At 34.9% G+C, this 17,283-nt stretch overlaps 1 protein-coding gene across 24 annotated transcripts in view; it reads left to right on the forward strand.

Moving 5' to 3' along the window:
• The window catches only part of MYCBP2 (MYC binding protein 2), a 198,143-nt gene that overhangs the window by 114,157 nt on the left and 66,703 nt on the right, over positions 1-17,283 (forward strand). For all 24 annotated transcript variants that reach the window (XM_080576146.1, XM_080576157.1, XM_080576166.1 and 21 more), the window contains 8 exons: positions 738-825; positions 4,657-4,709; positions 5,961-6,133; positions 6,811-6,955; positions 8,791-9,003; positions 11,788-11,843; positions 12,232-12,347; positions 14,266-14,363. In XM_080576146.1, the coding sequence (XP_080432272.1) occupies positions 738-825; positions 4,657-4,709; positions 5,961-6,133; positions 6,811-6,955; positions 8,791-9,003; positions 11,788-11,843; positions 12,232-12,347; positions 14,266-14,363 (942 nt within the window). The remainder of the gene's footprint in view (positions 1-737; positions 826-4,656; positions 4,710-5,960; positions 6,134-6,810; positions 6,956-8,790; positions 9,004-11,787; positions 11,844-12,231; positions 12,348-14,265; positions 14,364-17,283) is intronic.

Below are 17,283 nucleotides of genomic sequence, written 5' to 3' on the forward strand. Positions count from 1 at the left end.
ATTATTACCTTTCATATCTTTCTTTATTCTGATGTCATAGATCATACTGAAAGATGTTTGTCTTATTTAAATTACTAGTGGCCCTAATGATAGAGGTTTCCCATCTCCCTCAGATTTTTGGGGGGGTTGGTCTGTTTTTTTTTTTTTTTCCTCCTTCGTGGGAGGAATTTGTTTCTTGGAAGTGCTAAATCATCCCCAGATGTAAGTCTTTAAGTGTGTAAAGGAGAATATAAAAACCTTTTTCCCATCCTAGCATCTCCAACTAGAGAGAGGGAAGAGGAAAACAAAGTTATGAACAGTATTACCTTTAGAGAAGACAGGAACATGAGCTTTTGTGGTATATATATATATATATATATATATACACCACATAAACTGTACATCTGTACAGCTTAGAAGAGGTATTTCTTTGTAATCTGAATACCTATGTGTAGTTGTTTTAGTTGGGAGTTCCCTTTCTCTTTAGCATCAGTCATCTTCAGATGTTCTTACTAGGCTACCCAAGCATGGTAGCACTTATCAGTCTTCTGACCTAGGTGAAATTGTTCTAAAAATGGTGGTACTTTGGCCCATTAAAACTCTGGCCCCGCATTAAAACATGGCAGTCTAGCTGTAAGACAAGAAGCATATCACTGAGAAACTTCAAACTGGAACATACAATTAATATCTCTTAGGAAAAAATATTGTCAAGGAAACCCATCTATTGTAATATTTTCTGAATACTTTTTATTTTTAAGGGTATTATTCAGCTGGAAAAAGAATTGGCCAATTTAGGAGGGTCATGTGCAGCAGCTTTGATGAAGAAAGATCTAGCTCTTCCTATTGGTAAGTTCTACTCTACTTACTTTGTTACTTCATCATTGTTTCAGGGTTTCTGCATAAATGCTGTCTGTCCAAATGTTGTAAATGCTCTAAGTCCAAATGTTGCTTTTAATTCTAAATGATCATACACAATTGATTTTCAAACTGAACTAATCAACCAAGATAATAAAATAATGTTGTTTTCTGCTTAAACAATTATGGAAAGAAGGCAAACCTAGTTATTTAAATCTAAATCAACTCACCCCATCCACAGGTAGCGTATCAGTGTACGAGCTATGTCCTACAGTTCCCTTGTGGTACTTCACAAATGTGCAGGTATCTTATTTGTATTTCCCTTTCACTGTTTTTTCTCCCTGCACTGCACACCGTTCTGAATAAGGAACACCTGCAGCAATGAATTTCAAAAGTTAGACTTACTAGTTTAAAATTGAGAGTGGCCATTGTATCTGTAGACCTTGCAGTCTAAAATATTGCTGCTGTAATTTTTTGCAATTATAAAAAATATTGCATACTTTTACAACAGATGCAGCAAACAAAAGTTTACAGGAACCCAAATGCAATTTAAAATGTAAGGAAAAGTAAGAATTTATGAAAATGAATGAATATGGAGATTGAGTTAGACTGTTCTAATGATGTTGCTGTATTCTGTATAATAGTATTTCTCTTAATTAACATTTATGTATAGGAAAAATGGATTTATAATCTATAATAAGGTATCTTTTGTTCATTTTAATTTAGGAACGCAAATGAGAGCTCAAATAGTATTAAGGAGACTAGCAGAGAAAAATATGTATTAATGAGCAGGAGGGCATTGTTCAGTGTGCAGTTATAACCAGAAAACCTAATTTGACTTTTTTTTTTAACCTAATTTGACTTTTTTTTAACCTGGTACTTTGCTTGTGTATTTGAATGTACAAATTTCTTACTTTATGTTGTAAATAAGCACCTCAACTGCACTGGTAAATCTGTATTTCTCTCTCAAAAGTACAGGCAATTCTATAGTTTAAATAGAGTGCCCTCTTCTGTTATCCTTCAAACAGCCACATTAACTCCTTTGTTTGGTTGATTTCCCTAGTACCCATTTATCCACCGTTCTCATCTGTACAAAAAAGAAGCTGAGTGTGAATGCTTATAGCTTCACTTCCCAGGTTTTGTAATGCTTCATTCTTCTTTCAGAAGAGGTTTTCATTCTAATTTTGAATGTCTAAAAGAAGAAGGGAAAGTAGGTGATACGTAGATTAGTTTCTGTGCTTTAAGGTAGAACAAATTTTAAATAAAACATGCAGTCAAGTTATCTATGCAGTCTCAGCAAACTTATATAAGGGGTTATGTGTGAACTGCAACAGAGGAATGGTAGGTGCGGAAGCAGGATAGTTTTCTGATTACTGAAGTAATTGATGCAACATAATAAAGAATGCATCTCACCATTTACCCAACACCAACTCAAGGACTTCAGCCAAATCTCTTAGTATTGCTGATAGTATTGCAAAACTAATGACAAACAGATATAAGTGCATAGAGGTTCTCTACAAGACCACTGGACCTTATGAATAAACAGATGAATTATAGGCAGGAATCGTAGTGTTTGACTGCTGTGATGGAAATTACTGTGCCTTTTAAGACTGTTTTCAGTTATCTGTAATTTTGCTTGAAGTGTTTTGCCTGATGTCTCGGAAACACTTGGCAGGAAAAGAGGTAAAATGTGGTTTTGGAGAACAACACTTAAATGCCTTAGTATCAGACAGCTTTTTCCTTTCCTCCATTATAGATAATGTATCTTTTACCTTTTGCTGTAAGTGAAATGGTACCTTGAAAAGTGCTCTGTTTTATATGCTACTGTCATTACTCATCTGTGGAACAGTATAATTTTATTCATGAAATGGAGAGTCCTTTAAGAAAAAGATATGTAATCAGTTGTGATAGAAAAGTGCATTATAGTGCATGCACACAAGAAGGCCATTTGTATTAGAGTTTTCATACTTCATTTTATAATTTCTACAATTTTACCTTAGTTCCATGTGTAGGTGTATATAGTCTAAAGAAAATACCCTAAGGAAAAGGCTTGGTTAAGGAGGGAATAAGCAATTTAACATATAATGTCTGAACTTTGGCATTCAGAAGTTAAACATCAGAGTCTAAGCTAGTTGCTCTAACCTTCTTTTAGATATAATATAGACATCTTCAGAGGATGGTTCATGTCATTCTATGATAAACATCTAAAAAAAAATCACTGAAAGAAGATGCCTGTTTCTCTTCCATTTGCTGTAAAAATATCTTGTAATACCTACGTCTGAGTTCATTATCTCATGCCTCACTGCCCAAAAGTAGGTGAAGTAAATCCTGCTCCATTTCCCTGGTAATATTTAGACCTCTGTATCCAACTAAGTGATCTTAAAACCTGATGACTTTAAATTAAGAAACTTCACAGATGTCATGGCAAAATTAAGAACAGTAGGCAACACATGGTTGAAAATTTTCAACAGAGAATTTTGTAGGAGGTTGTGCAAAGAGCATCATGGGATAGATAGGATGACTGAAATGACTTCAAATTAGTCACTAGTTGTTACGGGAATCCTTGTAGACCCTTCCATCCTTACCACTATTTGCATTATTTTCATGACTGCATCATGGTGTAAACACTTTGCTGAAGGAGGATATCCTTGACAAAGAATTGCCCTGTTTTTTAATAACTGTTGTAGTGGATATTCTCTGTATACAGTAGGCCAGATAATTGTATAAGTATTCCTATATAAGCATTAGGAAAGGAAAAAGTGCTTTGAAAGGGCATCAAGAGGGCTTTAACTATTTTTACTCTGGAGGAAAATGCACCAAATGGTGATTCCTTTATTTATTATGAAAACTTCATCTTTGAGAGTACATCCAAATATTGAGTTACCTTGTCAAAAGGCAACATCTCCTCCTTGCAAGTTTTCTAAGAGTTAAGTTTAAAATGCCTCTACCCAAAAGAGACAATTGGTTTGTGACTGAGATCTAACCTAAACAGCAATGTGGAATTGATCAATGCATTATTTAATTGTTTAACATTATTACTTAATTGTTTCAAATTCTGTAGAAATTGAATTTTATTCTGAGAGCAGAGTTCCTACATACCTATATTTCTTAGAATTTTAAAAATGCCTTAGGACTTGATTATTCTAATTTCTCTTTCTCTCTCCTTACTAATAGAATTGCCTGACATGTTTTGAGAGAGACTAGAAATATCATAACCTTACCTGTTTGACTTTTCTTTTCTGTTAAGACTGTATTTGGCAATTCTGGTCACACTGGAAACAGGCTTTTGAGTTGCATTTTTGAGAAAGAAATGCCACAGAGTAGAATTCATTTGATTTTTATGCTCTGGGTGGATTCATAATTTACAAAACTGTGCAGAGTTTATCAGGTTTTTAAATACATTTTTGGGGGTAAGTTCTTATAAAGAAGCAGTTGTTGGTAGTCTTAAGTACTGCTTCCTGGCAATCATCTTGACCTCCCAGAATCTTTTTCCTAGAAGTATCTAGTTGCATCCGAAGATTTGCCATACATACGGTCTTGGAGATAAGTACCAAATTTGATTTTTGTGTAAGATATATTGTTTATTTGCTTGTACACTGAACTACACAGTACTGCATGTTTACTAGGTTTTTTAGTAGAAGCAAAAAAAGATTAAAAGATTCAAATATTAATCTTTCAACTGCTGTTTAAACAATATTACACATCCTCCTGCAAACTTAACTTTTGTAATATAAACTAAACGGAATTAAATTTCAAGTTCTATAATGCATAAATAAATGTCAGTATTACTGTTATGAAAAATACATGTTTATATTTTTACAGCAGGTAATGAATTTGAAGAAGATCTTGAGATTCTTGAAGAAGCTGCTTTACAGGTATGCTGTTGCTTTTAAGTCTTACAGTAAATCTGCTTAGAAAACATGCATAAAATATCAGATAGGAAGTTAGATCACCTTACATGTTGGTTGCATGATTTAATAAATTTTAATAATCCTTCACATGTCTTTGTAATTGCAGAAATAAAATAACTCTTTCAGTTGAACAGTAACATCTATGAAGTTCTGGTTAATATGTCTGTAGTTGCTCTGGATTGATGATATAGTTTGGTTGTTGTGATGGCAGCTGATGCTGGTCAGTAGCTCTATTTTTTGCCCCTAGCTGATGATGAACAGTGAAAAATGAATTTTTCATGTTCTCTCTTTTTCATAGTTATTTTCAGGGCAAATATTTTGAAATTTAGTTGTTACTGTACTTGCTGGAAAACACATCAGTGCTACAGTATGATAGCATAGACCTGATATGACAGAACAATAAACAGAAACTGTTGAGGAGGAATCAGGTGTTCTTGAAAGATTTTTTTTTTTCAGCAAATCTGTTCTTGAATCCACAGTATTTTAATTCAAAAAGCGAACTGGGAGTGTGCATACAAGTAATGGATGACTCATTTTTCACTTATAGTTCAGCCTGATTTTCTATGCATCTTTCCACATTTCTTATTTTACCCTGTCTCACCCCAAAATATCTTACTCAAGATACTTCTTTCTATAGTTATTATAGTTATTTATAGTTATATAGTTATTTATATATTATATATATATTCATATATATATATATATATATAGTTATAGTTATATAGTTATTTATAAGTTATTATCTCTACCCTTTAAGTTCTTTTGGAATGTTCTAATTAGTTACATTTTCAAAAGGGCTTTCTTCATTCTTCTCCTGGTCATAATTCAACCGGTAAGGATTCCCTTAGCCTCAAAGTCCATGTTTCCTTATTCTTTCTTCCAGAAGCTCTCCCTCAACTCAAGCTCATTTAGTCTCTTCTGACACAAATTATCAACACAGTGTTTTCTAGACTGAGTAGACAATACTTTTGATGCCAATTATGAGTGTTTTCTAAACTAGGTAATTCTAGTGTTAGGAGCTGACTTTTGTGTGCGTGTGTGTGTGTCAATGTAATTTATCCACTTTGCCCCTCCTGGAATGGTTTTCAGTCCGCCAAATGTCTGTGCCAATTACTGTCATATTATGGGAAAGTGTATACATGTAAAATACTGAAAGACTCATTTTTATGTCTCTTTTATCCCCACCCCACCTCAAAATAAAATAAAAAATAAAAGGTGTGCAAATCTCATTCCGGCATTCTTGGAAAAGGGTTGGCACTATCTCATTCACCAACGATACTGGAAGCCCTTGAAGGAAATCTTCCACTGCAGGTACAAAGCAATGAGCAGTCATTTCTGGAGGATTTCATTGCTTGTGTACCAGGATCAAGTGGTGGACGACTTGCAAGGTAAAAAGCTTGCGTGCTTCATGAATAAACCCATGACTTCATAGCTGTAAAGTATTGCAGCAAAATAGAAATTGTTTATTTGTATGCTAAATTTTAAAAACTGTGCCCTGTTGTTTGTCTATAGAAGTAGCTATGTACATTTAATAACTGTTTCAAACACTTGTTATATTTGTTATCCTTATCCCTAAGTTGGAGAGAGATGGATTGGAAGGGTGGACTGTTTGTTGGATAAGGAATTGACTGGATGGCCACACCCAGAACGTTCCAGCCTGTGTGTCAAGGTGGAGGCCAATGACAAGCAGTGCCTCTCAGGGGAACAGTTTTAAACTAAAAGAGGGGAGATTTATATTAGATGTTCGGAGAAAATTCTGTAGTCTGAGGCGTGGTGAGGCAGTGGAACAGGTTGCCCAGAAAAGTTGTGGATGCCCCATCCCTGCACATGGCGGGGGGGGTTGGAAATAGATGATCCTTAAGGTGCCTTCCAGCTCAAGCCATTCTATGATTTAAGTAAAACTGTTTGGCTGTGCTGGTTTTATTCATATATTAGGTAAAAGCATATATTTAATTTTTCAGACCTTCTGCGTTCTTTCTTAGGTGGATATCATGTTTGTACAGATTAAGACTTTATCTTTTGAGAGGCTAGAAGATATTTTAATAAGTGTCTGTCTTTGCTGTAGGTGGCTTCAGCCAGATTCATATGCTGATCCTCAAAAAACGTCATTGATTTTGAATAAGGATGACATTCGTTGTGGTTGGCCAACTGTTATTACAGTACAAACAAAAGACCAGTATGGGGATGTTGTTCATGTTCCTAATATGAAGGTAATTATTGCAGTCTTGGCTGTTCTTATACTTTATCATGTCTTCATTTAATATTTGTTGCAGATATTCCACAGAATACTCTTGTATAGGGCAGAATGTGGCATTCTTAAATTCAGTGGACTTTTTAAACCTATAAAGCCACAGAATTGTCAAATTCCATATTATGCCAACATCTCATGCAGCTTATGTCTTGTCTGTAATGAGCTACACGTATATAGTAGTGGAAATGCCCACTTTTAGACCTTTGGTGGTGATGATGTATAAGATGACAAGAATCCACTTCTTGTAAGCCAGGAAAGAGTATTATAAATTGTGAAGTGAATAAAAGCGATGGAAAAAAGAATCAGAAGCACATTGGTAAATCATTTTTAGTCACTTTTTTAGATTAGAACAGCTCTTCTCCCTTTCTAATATTTGGAAGTTCCTGTAGTCTTTGAATTAATTAACTGGCAAGATCTGAGATTCTTGATTTTTGCTTCATCCTCCTCAGTTAAAAACTCAGCTGTTTTTTTATAGTTGTTGAAGTACTGGAAAGGAAATGTTCATAACCACCTGAGATAGAATTAGAAAACCCTTCTGGGCTTCGGATTAATACCTGTGGGATACGTGTAAAAGTTGGCTGTTAGTTTTGAGATAATGAAACATGCAAACAAATGAAATTGAACACAAAATGTTACTCATCTACTTTTAATAAATTAGGTTACATCTATGTTTTAAAGCCCCCTATTTTTCTGGAGTTATACAGATGTTTTCAAATCTTGCTTTTGTCAAGCATAAAAATAAGTGAGGTACCTTAAACAAAGGTAAGACTCCTACTATAAAAACTCTCAAGACTAGTGTTTGTATATGATGTAATTGAGTTATCTTTCAGTGTACTGTAAATTCATTAATAACCAGTGAGTTTTAAACAATAATGCAAGAATCAGTTTAGTCACACAATTTGAACATAATATAAATGTGTAGTTAATGACGTAAATTTGTGACAGAGGAAGTAGGAAACTTTTAGTTACTTTATTCTACAAATTGGGAAAAAGATGTGTGAATATAAACCCATCAAAATAGTTGCTGGATTTGTTATTTAATAACTACTTTTCTGCACAAGTGTATTAAACTAACACATAATTTAATTAATTATTATTATTCTATTGGACTCATTCAGTGTTCAATGTACTGAGGTAACTTCCAGTAAATTAGGTCAAATTTTGATAAATAGCGTATGACATCTGCAGCAACTAAACACTTCATTGCAGATTTAAGATGAGTAACGCATAAATTTATTTTCCAGGTAGTCTGTTCAGGTAATCCAGGTAGTCTGTTCCTCCTCAGAAAACTAAGTTCAGCTGGCTCTTTGTTACCTACACTAATAGATGTCTGTGGTACTTCTGGGAAAAAGAAAAAAAAAAAAGATAAAATATGAATTAAAGTGCACAGTGCCGATGTAATAGGGTGCTGTGCCAGGTCTGGCAGGCGCTGATGACTCACTCTGAAACCTGAAGCATTTTCTGTTGTCAGCAAACTTAGCTAGTACACCAGAATATACTGTGCTTCCTAGGGAGTGCTCTGCAACTGGCATAAGTTATCTAACCTTACCCTTACCGATCATGTGCAAAGGCAGTTAGGTGCTGCTTTCCTGTACATTTACATTCTCAAGTTTTACGCTAAGATGTTGTTCTTGACTTTGTCTGTGTAGACGCATGTTTTTTACATAACTAGATTAGTAGCAAGTTCTTTAAGCAGTGTCACTGTACTGTAGCAGGTCTAAAAGAATGTGTGGGTTTGCTTTCTCCCTAAATCATTTCCCTAAGTCATTTCCCATATTCTGTGTCTGATTATAGGTAGAAGTCAAAGCTATTCCTGTTTCTCAGAAAAAAACATCTTTGCAACAAGAGCAAGTTAAAAAGGTGCAACGGATACCAGGGAGTCCTGCAGCAGCTGCTTCCCCTAGCGCTGATATGACTTTCGGAGGACTTCCTTCACCAAAGCTTGATTCTTCTTATGAGCCAATGATAGTAAAAGAAGCTCGATATATTGCTATTACAATGATGAAGGTAAATTACTGTCATTTGAGCAAGATTAGCTATAAAAGCCAGTATACAAAGTGGGTAAAAGTATGCGAAGAGGAAGGGGTAAAAGTATGTTTCAGCTTGATCACAATCCAAAAATTCATTAGTTGCAAATTACTTTGATTATATTTATTAATTTCAGCAGAAAAGTAGATGCTTCAAAATGGCCAACTGTGCCTGAATTGTAAAGCAAAAAATAAACGGGATTAGTATATAAAAAGAAAAGTTGTATATTTAATTTTGATTACATTGATTAGTAAACTAGTCTGAGTGAGAGGAGAAATAAAAACGGCTACTGAAATAAGGGGGAAAAAAGACAAGCCTCTGTACCTATATAGGGCTGGAGTGTTTCATAGAACCTATATTAAAACCTATAACTGGTGAACGTAAGAAAAAAAATGGAGCTAAGCAAAGTTAGAAAGATCATAAAAATGATTGGTGTATCAACTCAAAATTGCCAAATAAATCATCTCAGAGACTTTGCAAGCAACAGTTTTTAAAGACGTGAAAACAGTTACTGTTGGTTTGACTGTATTTTAAAACCAGAAAGGTGCATTTATATATAGGTAACATATTGACCCAGTTACGAGATGTGACATGATATATATAACTAGCAGTTGGAAAACTTAATGATACATGATTAATCAGGAGTTAGAGAAGGATAATGCTATACCCTGTATGGATTTACGTGGAAAAAAAGTCAGCAAACTACTGTCTTTTAAAGGGTACAGGTTTGTTTTCTACAGATGGTGATGCAATCAATATAGGATAAAACAAATGATTTAAAAACTTGTTAAATTACATGTCTAAAATGAAACGAGTGTGGGGTTTATTTATTTATTTACTTTACTTGGGTTACTGCAAAGATCACTCCTTGTCTTGATGCTACTTGGTATTTTTATCAGTGACTTGAGTGAAAAAGTACATTATTTATTCATAGTTTGAACCCAGATGTGATTTCTAATAACCATTGACCTACAGACTTCTTTTTAGCAATAGGTATCAAACCTGTTCGCACAGCTCTTACAGTGGCACACCTTGCAACACATTAGGTACTCTGGAGTAACTGTCTGTGGAGCAAGTGCAAGTGTCTAGAAATTCATCTCCAGAGTTGATGCACCCTTTGAGTGAGGAAAGCTTGGTATTAGCTAGTCAACTTCAATAATTTTTAATTTGAATCAAGTTAAGGTAAAATTAAAATGCAAGTATTCATTTAAAGTCACCTTAGCATATAGGACAAAAGTTTGTAATGGTCAAACAGAAGAAGTAAATTACACACATCAAGGTAAAATACAAAAAGTGTCTTTTGCTGAAGCATGATTGACTTCTATGTTTAACACCTTTTTTGAGGAAGTTTCTTGCAAGTTTTGGATGGAAAAGACTTACAATAAATCTTTTTTTTTATTCAGGAAGAGAGATGGTATTTTGCTACTTAAGTTAAGGACAGTCTGATATTCTGAGAAATGCAACTGTGTTACCTGCTGTTCCTGATTATCTTATTAACTTTATTGATTCAAGAAAGTGAAAATTCTCTTTTACTTCCTTCCTTGCATTACTTAGTTACTTCACTGCAAAGTATAGACATCCTCTGACCTTTCTGTTTTATGCCAGCCTGTACGTTGTATCAGTGCTAGATAGAACCATCCAAATACAATTAGAAACTGTAGCTCTGCACTTTGTGACAGTAACTTATACATACAACAAGTATGGAGGATTGAAACCCAAAACCATATTGGATATTTGGATAAAGACCCAGAATGGCAGATCTGCAGCTGTGTTCACATGTTTTTATCCTTCCTCTTTTTTCCACTGTTGTTTTTGATGGAATGTAGGAATCTGATAACTCAGCAACTATTGCAACCAGTGATACATTTGCTGAGTTTTGGGACTAGGGTAGTCTACTTTTGTGGAGCTTTTCAGTGCAGTCATTTCACAAGAAACTGTGAAAGTAGATTTATTTATTTTTTTTCTAGTGAGAATCAGCAAAAGTATCACCTCAGTACAGAGGGAATTTCTTCATTTTGAGTACAAAGAAAGAGCATCCAAAATTGCCTTGGTAAATCCACTGGGCTGCCTTGCAGTTTATGTGCAACATATTTCTTTTCTTACCTTCACATGGTCTTCAATGCACTGCCTGGTGTTATATTTGTTACCCTTATCCCTAAGTTGGAGAGAGATGGATTGGAAGGGTGGACTGTTTGTTGGATAAGGAATTGACTGGATGGCCACACCCAGAACGTTCCAGCCTGTGTGTCAAGGTGGAGGCCAATGACAAGCAGTGCCTCTCAGGGGAACAGTTTTAAACTAAAAGAGGGGAGATTTATATTAGATGTTTGGAGAAAATTCTGTAGTCTGAGGGGTGGTGAGGCAGTGGAACAGGTTGCCCGGATATATATCCATATATTTGTGCCTACAAGGAAGTTGAAATCTGGATTATTAAACAGAATTTTTAGAGGTAAATTAAAAGGAATTCAAGGGCTTTTAAATCAAGTTAGATTAGAAGGGATTCAAAGACTTGACTGTGAACAAAGCTTTGGTTAGCAATGTGTATTTTTGTTAATGGCAATTTAAAGAGAGAGTGAAGATACTTGTTTTATGTATGTACGTCTTTGTCTCTCTTTCTGAGTTCTGCAATTGGTTTTCTGGTTCCCTACTCAATGTATCTGGTGAGTGTACAGTTAGATTTGTGTCTTTTTTTGAGAAGATACTCTGCTTTCTTTTATGTGATAATTGTTGATTTTATGTTCATTTAATTTCATCTGTTGATAGGCATATGAAAATTACTCATTTGAAGAACTACGCTTTGCTTCACCGACACCAAAGAGGTAAATGTTAAAGAATTATTTTTTATTAGATACTAAAATTAAGATGTCCCATCACTTTTGCTTACACCCTGAGTTGCAGGCCTTTTGTTTTCTTAAATTTAGAGATCCTGGTTTAAAATATTTCATTCTTAGTTGTTCTAATGTTTATTCTCTATTTGTATTATCTGTTCTCTGAATGTGATCTTCCATCTTCTGCTGTCAAAACATGCCGTAGAAGGTTTATGCTTCATTATAAATAACATGGGGTTATTGCTTTGGACAGAGGAAGAAAGCTAGTTAGATTATTTCAAATCAAAAAAAAAGCAGAGTTTACTAAACTAAGTGTTACAGACGGTTTCCAAGAAGACAGTAATTGTTTAATGATCTCAATTGTTTTGTTTATGCCTAGACCCAGTGAAAACATGCTGATCAGAGTCAATAATGACGGTACATACTGTGCAAACTGGACTCCCGGCGCTGTTGGTCTCTATACCATTCACGTTACTATAGATGGCATTGAAATAGGTACTTAATTTTCATAATACTTAAGCAGAAATTAATCTTATATCCACTTTAAATACCAATAAAGGTGTATCTTGGTGCTCCTAAGATTTAGTATTAAAGTTTATAGCAAAACATAGTACCCCATTTTTGGTTTAGAAGCCTTCTATTGAAATCCCTCTTCTTTCTCAAAAGAAAAAAGGACCGTGGCTATTCTCTCGTTGGAATAGGAATATATTTGGCAACTTGTGTATTCGTAATACATTTAGAAAACAAAAATAATAGAGTATCTTATTGCCTGCTCTGTGTTGCTTTGAGAGGTTTAAGACTGCAAGAAAAATGTCTGGTTTTGACTGAGAGTGACAGAGATGTATAGGTGGGGGGAGGATCTGAAGAACCTAAGAAAAAAAGAAATTGTTCCCAACTGTGCAAGAAAAAATTATCATTTCCTCTGTGGAAAATTGAGAAAGGGTGGGCTTCACTGAGATTATCCTAAGTCTCAACTGCTAATACCAATACTAAATGCTTTTGGTTTCTTCCTTGCTGAAAATAATTGATCTGTCTTGCTGGTTGTGGGAAATATGAGTTACTGTAGTACGCTTGGGGAAGATTTCCCCTTCAGAAAATGTCTACACTGTGAATTGTCCCTCTTTAATCCTACAGGTGGTATGGTGAAGACAGCATTACAGATACTGAAGGCATTGTAATTAGGCCCATCTCTCATAGGAGGGTTTAAGCGAGTGCACCAGCAATTTATCTTTGCCAATACTGCGCAGCACCTTTTGCAAATAGATACACAAATTCCAGTCCCATTCCAATCCAATGTGTGTTACCTACAGAAAATAAGATCAATATTATGTTTTTCGTAATAGTTATCTTTGTTCATCTTCATTCATTGCATAGGGTTAACTTTTAGAAATATTAGAATACAGTTGTTAACCTTGGTTATTAGACAGGTATGAGTGTCCTCTAGTAGCTGTCGATGCCATCTTTCTTCAATGTTACTTCTGTTGTTGTTCAGTGGGGTTCATATACCCATGCTTGACCCATGATTTGCTCAACTTTGGCCCTCTTAAGTACTGGTAGCATTTAGTTTCTTCTCTGTTTCAAATGTTGATCCTTCTAGATTCCTTCTGTTACTTACACATTTGTTTAAAAGAACATTGCTGAAAACATTGCTGATTTATCACTAGGTCTGGCTGCTTCACGTTCTTGCTCTTCAAAGGATCAGCCTGTAAAACAAAACAAAACAAAAGCTTTAAACTATTAAATTGCTATAGTTTGGCATTAACAGTGATTTCTGAAATTTTTTTTTAAGATTACTATTCAAGGTTATATCCATCTATTACAGAAGTTTGAACTGTTTTTTATTTGTATTTTTCTTTCTGATCTGAGAATTTTACTGTCTTGAGATATTTTCTAGCACCTCCTGGTTTTATAACAGTGATGGTAATTAAAGATGCTGGCTCTTTAGATTACAGGCCTTTTCTTGTTGTGTAGCTTGCCTTCTAAGGCTGTTGTCTGTTCATTTCATTTTGTGATTAGCATCTGCAGCAGTATAGCATGCATAAGCTGTTGCCTCTCTAGGAGCTTTTACTTGCACCCTTCAAACATTTAATTCTGTCTTCACCATTCCTTGAAGCATGTCTTTGCAGACATTAGGATACAAAATTACCTAGTAGTGATGTGGACACAGTGTGTGACAGATATCTAATAACAACATTAAATTATGTATCTGTGAATTTCTACGTGTGACTTTATAAATTTTGATAAAATAATACTTTGCACCATTAAGCAGCTGCAAGTGTTTGTCAACCAGATAAGTGAGTGGCTAGTTTGCATACTATTAAGTTGTAGCACTGATAAACTGCAGTTACTGTATGACTAATAAATCCACTTACTTTTTTTTTTTTTTTTTAACTTAGTCTTTGTTTGCTTATAGATGCTGGGCTAGAAGTGAAAGTAAAAGATCCTCCAAAGGGAATGATACCACCTGGAACACAGCTTATTAAACCAAAGGCAGAGCCTCAGCCAAACAAGGTTTGAAAAACTAAATAAAAACCCAAACAGATAGTTGTAGTTGGGTGAGATTTTCTTGTTGTTTAATATATACTTTATCACTTCTTAGTGGTACAGGACTTAAGAATATTTGCAAATCACTTTAATGTGCTGAATGGAATGAAGTGAATATACAGAATAAAATGAAAGATGTTCATTCCATTTTCTTTCTGTATACCCATTAATAAAGCTGTTAGAAACTATGTAGAAACTACCTTTCCCTTGGCTTGTCACACAAATATTGTGCAACCATTATGAAAACCACAGACTGCATTCTACACTAACATTAGTTCTTTTTATTTGATGTTGTGCTATGGTATGAGTTGTACAAAGGGCACATTGTTTGTCTTCTGATAAGGCTCTTTCTTTAGGCAGCATAAAATCCTAAATTAGTTTCTTGGTGATGTCTTCCTTTCTTAGAATGTCATGCCTTCATTTTAAAAGGTTGTCCTTTCTACAGCTTTTGACTTCCCCATTTCATGTTATTGTTGTACCCCAAAAGACTAAAGTAGACACAAATAACGGATGAAAACTGAAAGATGGTGTGGCACTGCTGGGGAAATGCCCAGATGAGGGAAATATCCTCAACTCCCTCTTTATGCTAAGAAAGGGTTATTAAGCAAAGCACCGAATCTTATTTTCATGCAATAAACTTGTATTAAAAGATGTGAAATTCTGAAAAAGCACAAAGTTATCTTTCCCTTTCTTATTACAAGAGCAAAAGTGGACTCTTCCCCTCTGCTAAGAAATACATGGTTACAAAAAGAACTGGGTGTTTGCCAACTTCTTAGCTGTATGGTACATCTTGATAAAATTCTTTTCCAACTTTCTGGTTAATCTAGAAATAGTACTTTTTGTTATACAGCTCCCAAGTCTGTAAATACATCATCCAGTGTCTGCTTCTGCCACTAAAATGATTCTTTTCCCTGCTGCCCTCCTCAAAAATAATAAATTTACTTCTAATTTCCACAGATATTTTTATTCATTGTTTTGTTTGTTTGCTTCTTCCACAAAATTATTTTAGGCTGTCTCCCTTCTCTCCATTAGGAGTAGCTCCTCGTGACTTCCTGGTTACTTTATCTTATTTATTATCTCAATAAAAACTTTCTGTTGGGTGAAATGCATCTCGCAGATGTAAATGGTATCTCCATCCAAGCTGTGTTTTACTTACTCAGTGAAGAGAAAGAGACAGTTGTTAAGATACAAGTTGCTGGATGTAACTACCTTCTTTCTTTTCAATTACTACAGTGGGAATTAAGGTGACTGGTTCATATATAACAGCTATATTTTGTCAAGTAACAGTCATGACAGCTTAAAAAAAAACACAGCAAAAACTTGACAAAAGTTAGGCAACTGATGTTTTGAGGCAGTAGTCAAGTGTTTAATCATCTGCCTGTGTTGTTGTTCTTGTTTCTCTTTCCAAGTTACAGTCTTTTTGAAAGAGGAACCATCTTTCTGTCCTGTATATGGTGTTTGTTGAGCCTTTGTCAACACCAGGATTTATCAGTGTTGTAGGAACACAGTAGACTTCTCACAATAGATCATTTTATCAGTTTTCTTTCTTCTGTGTCAAAATTGCATAATGAACCAGGTTAGCATAACACCATGTATATGAACAGCAGTATTATAAATAATTCAGAAAGATAATCATTGTGCTGTGCTTCATTCTTCTGAAGCCAAGAATGCAGATTAGACATGTACATCAGAAATGGTCCAATATACCAAATCCAATTTCACTGAGAAAAAATGGGTCAGTTAAGTCCTAGAAACTTCTTTCTCTCCTTTCCCAGCCCTAAATTTCAGATAGTTATAACCAAACATCAGGAATAGTGGTGATCTGTTCTCACCTGGGAACAACAAAATGTTTTTGTTGAAACAGGAGCATTCCAGTTTTGGAGTCAGACCTAATTGAATGTCAGGTTGAAAATGGATAATATATTATGATTTTGTGTTGATCTCTTCATTTTCTGTTAATTGAAGTTGGATGAAAATCTGTCTTTCCTGTCCATCAAAGCTGGTAAAGGAGGTTATCACAGTGATCTGTATTCAGCCTGGAATACAAGAACTGGTGCCGCCTCATTGGCTGTGAAATTTAGATTAACTAATTTGTAGAAAATCCTATCCCACGTCCTACTGAGGGAAACACTGCCTTACAATCTATGTAAGGTAATTCAGGGTAGTTGGAACCAAATACAAGAAATCAGTCCTAATTTAATTGAATTGGAAGGGGCAAGACTGTTACCAGTGTGATTGGAATCTAACATGTTTTGTTTCTACTGTCCTCACATTACTAAACAAGAAACTATCCGATTTAAAAAAAAAAAAAAAAGGGGAAACCAAAAAAAAATGGGGCGAGTTTTTTGCATCCTTCCATGGGAGGTTAACCCACTTGTAAAGGTTGTTTTATTCTATGCAGCACACATTTCTGTGCTGCAAGATGTACCTCTTTTCAGATTCACCAAATAAGAAGGCACAGTAACAAAGATCTTGCAAAGTTCTGTGCACTCTAAGAGATAAGTACATGTCAATTGCTATGCCTTTCTGCATTATAATCACTATCACTATCACTATTACAGTCTCTAGTCAGAGCCCAGTTTGTGTGTGCTCCACGGAAGAAGCAATTTGGGCAGTGTTACATGAATAAGATACTGAACCATCATGCTATAGAGAAACACTCCAAGCAGAAAGGTGCTATATCAGAAAGAAGACTCATACAATTAATGTATGGAAAATGCTCTTTCCAGACCTGTTTGTAACCAAATCCTGTGTGTGAGTTCTTCTTTCTCTAAATTGAAATTTTTAATCCAAGCTCCAGTTAGCCTGTCAAAAGATTTTTCTGAAGTAACGTTTCATAGGGGTAGCAATGTAAAAATTAGGAATCCCTAATTTGCAAGGCTTTGTT

The sequence above is a fragment of the Anser brachyrhynchus genome, assembly GCF_964034855.1.
Source record: "Anser brachyrhynchus genome assembly, chromosome: 1".
Taxonomy (NCBI): domain Eukaryota; kingdom Metazoa; phylum Chordata; class Aves; order Anseriformes; family Anatidae; genus Anser; species Anser brachyrhynchus.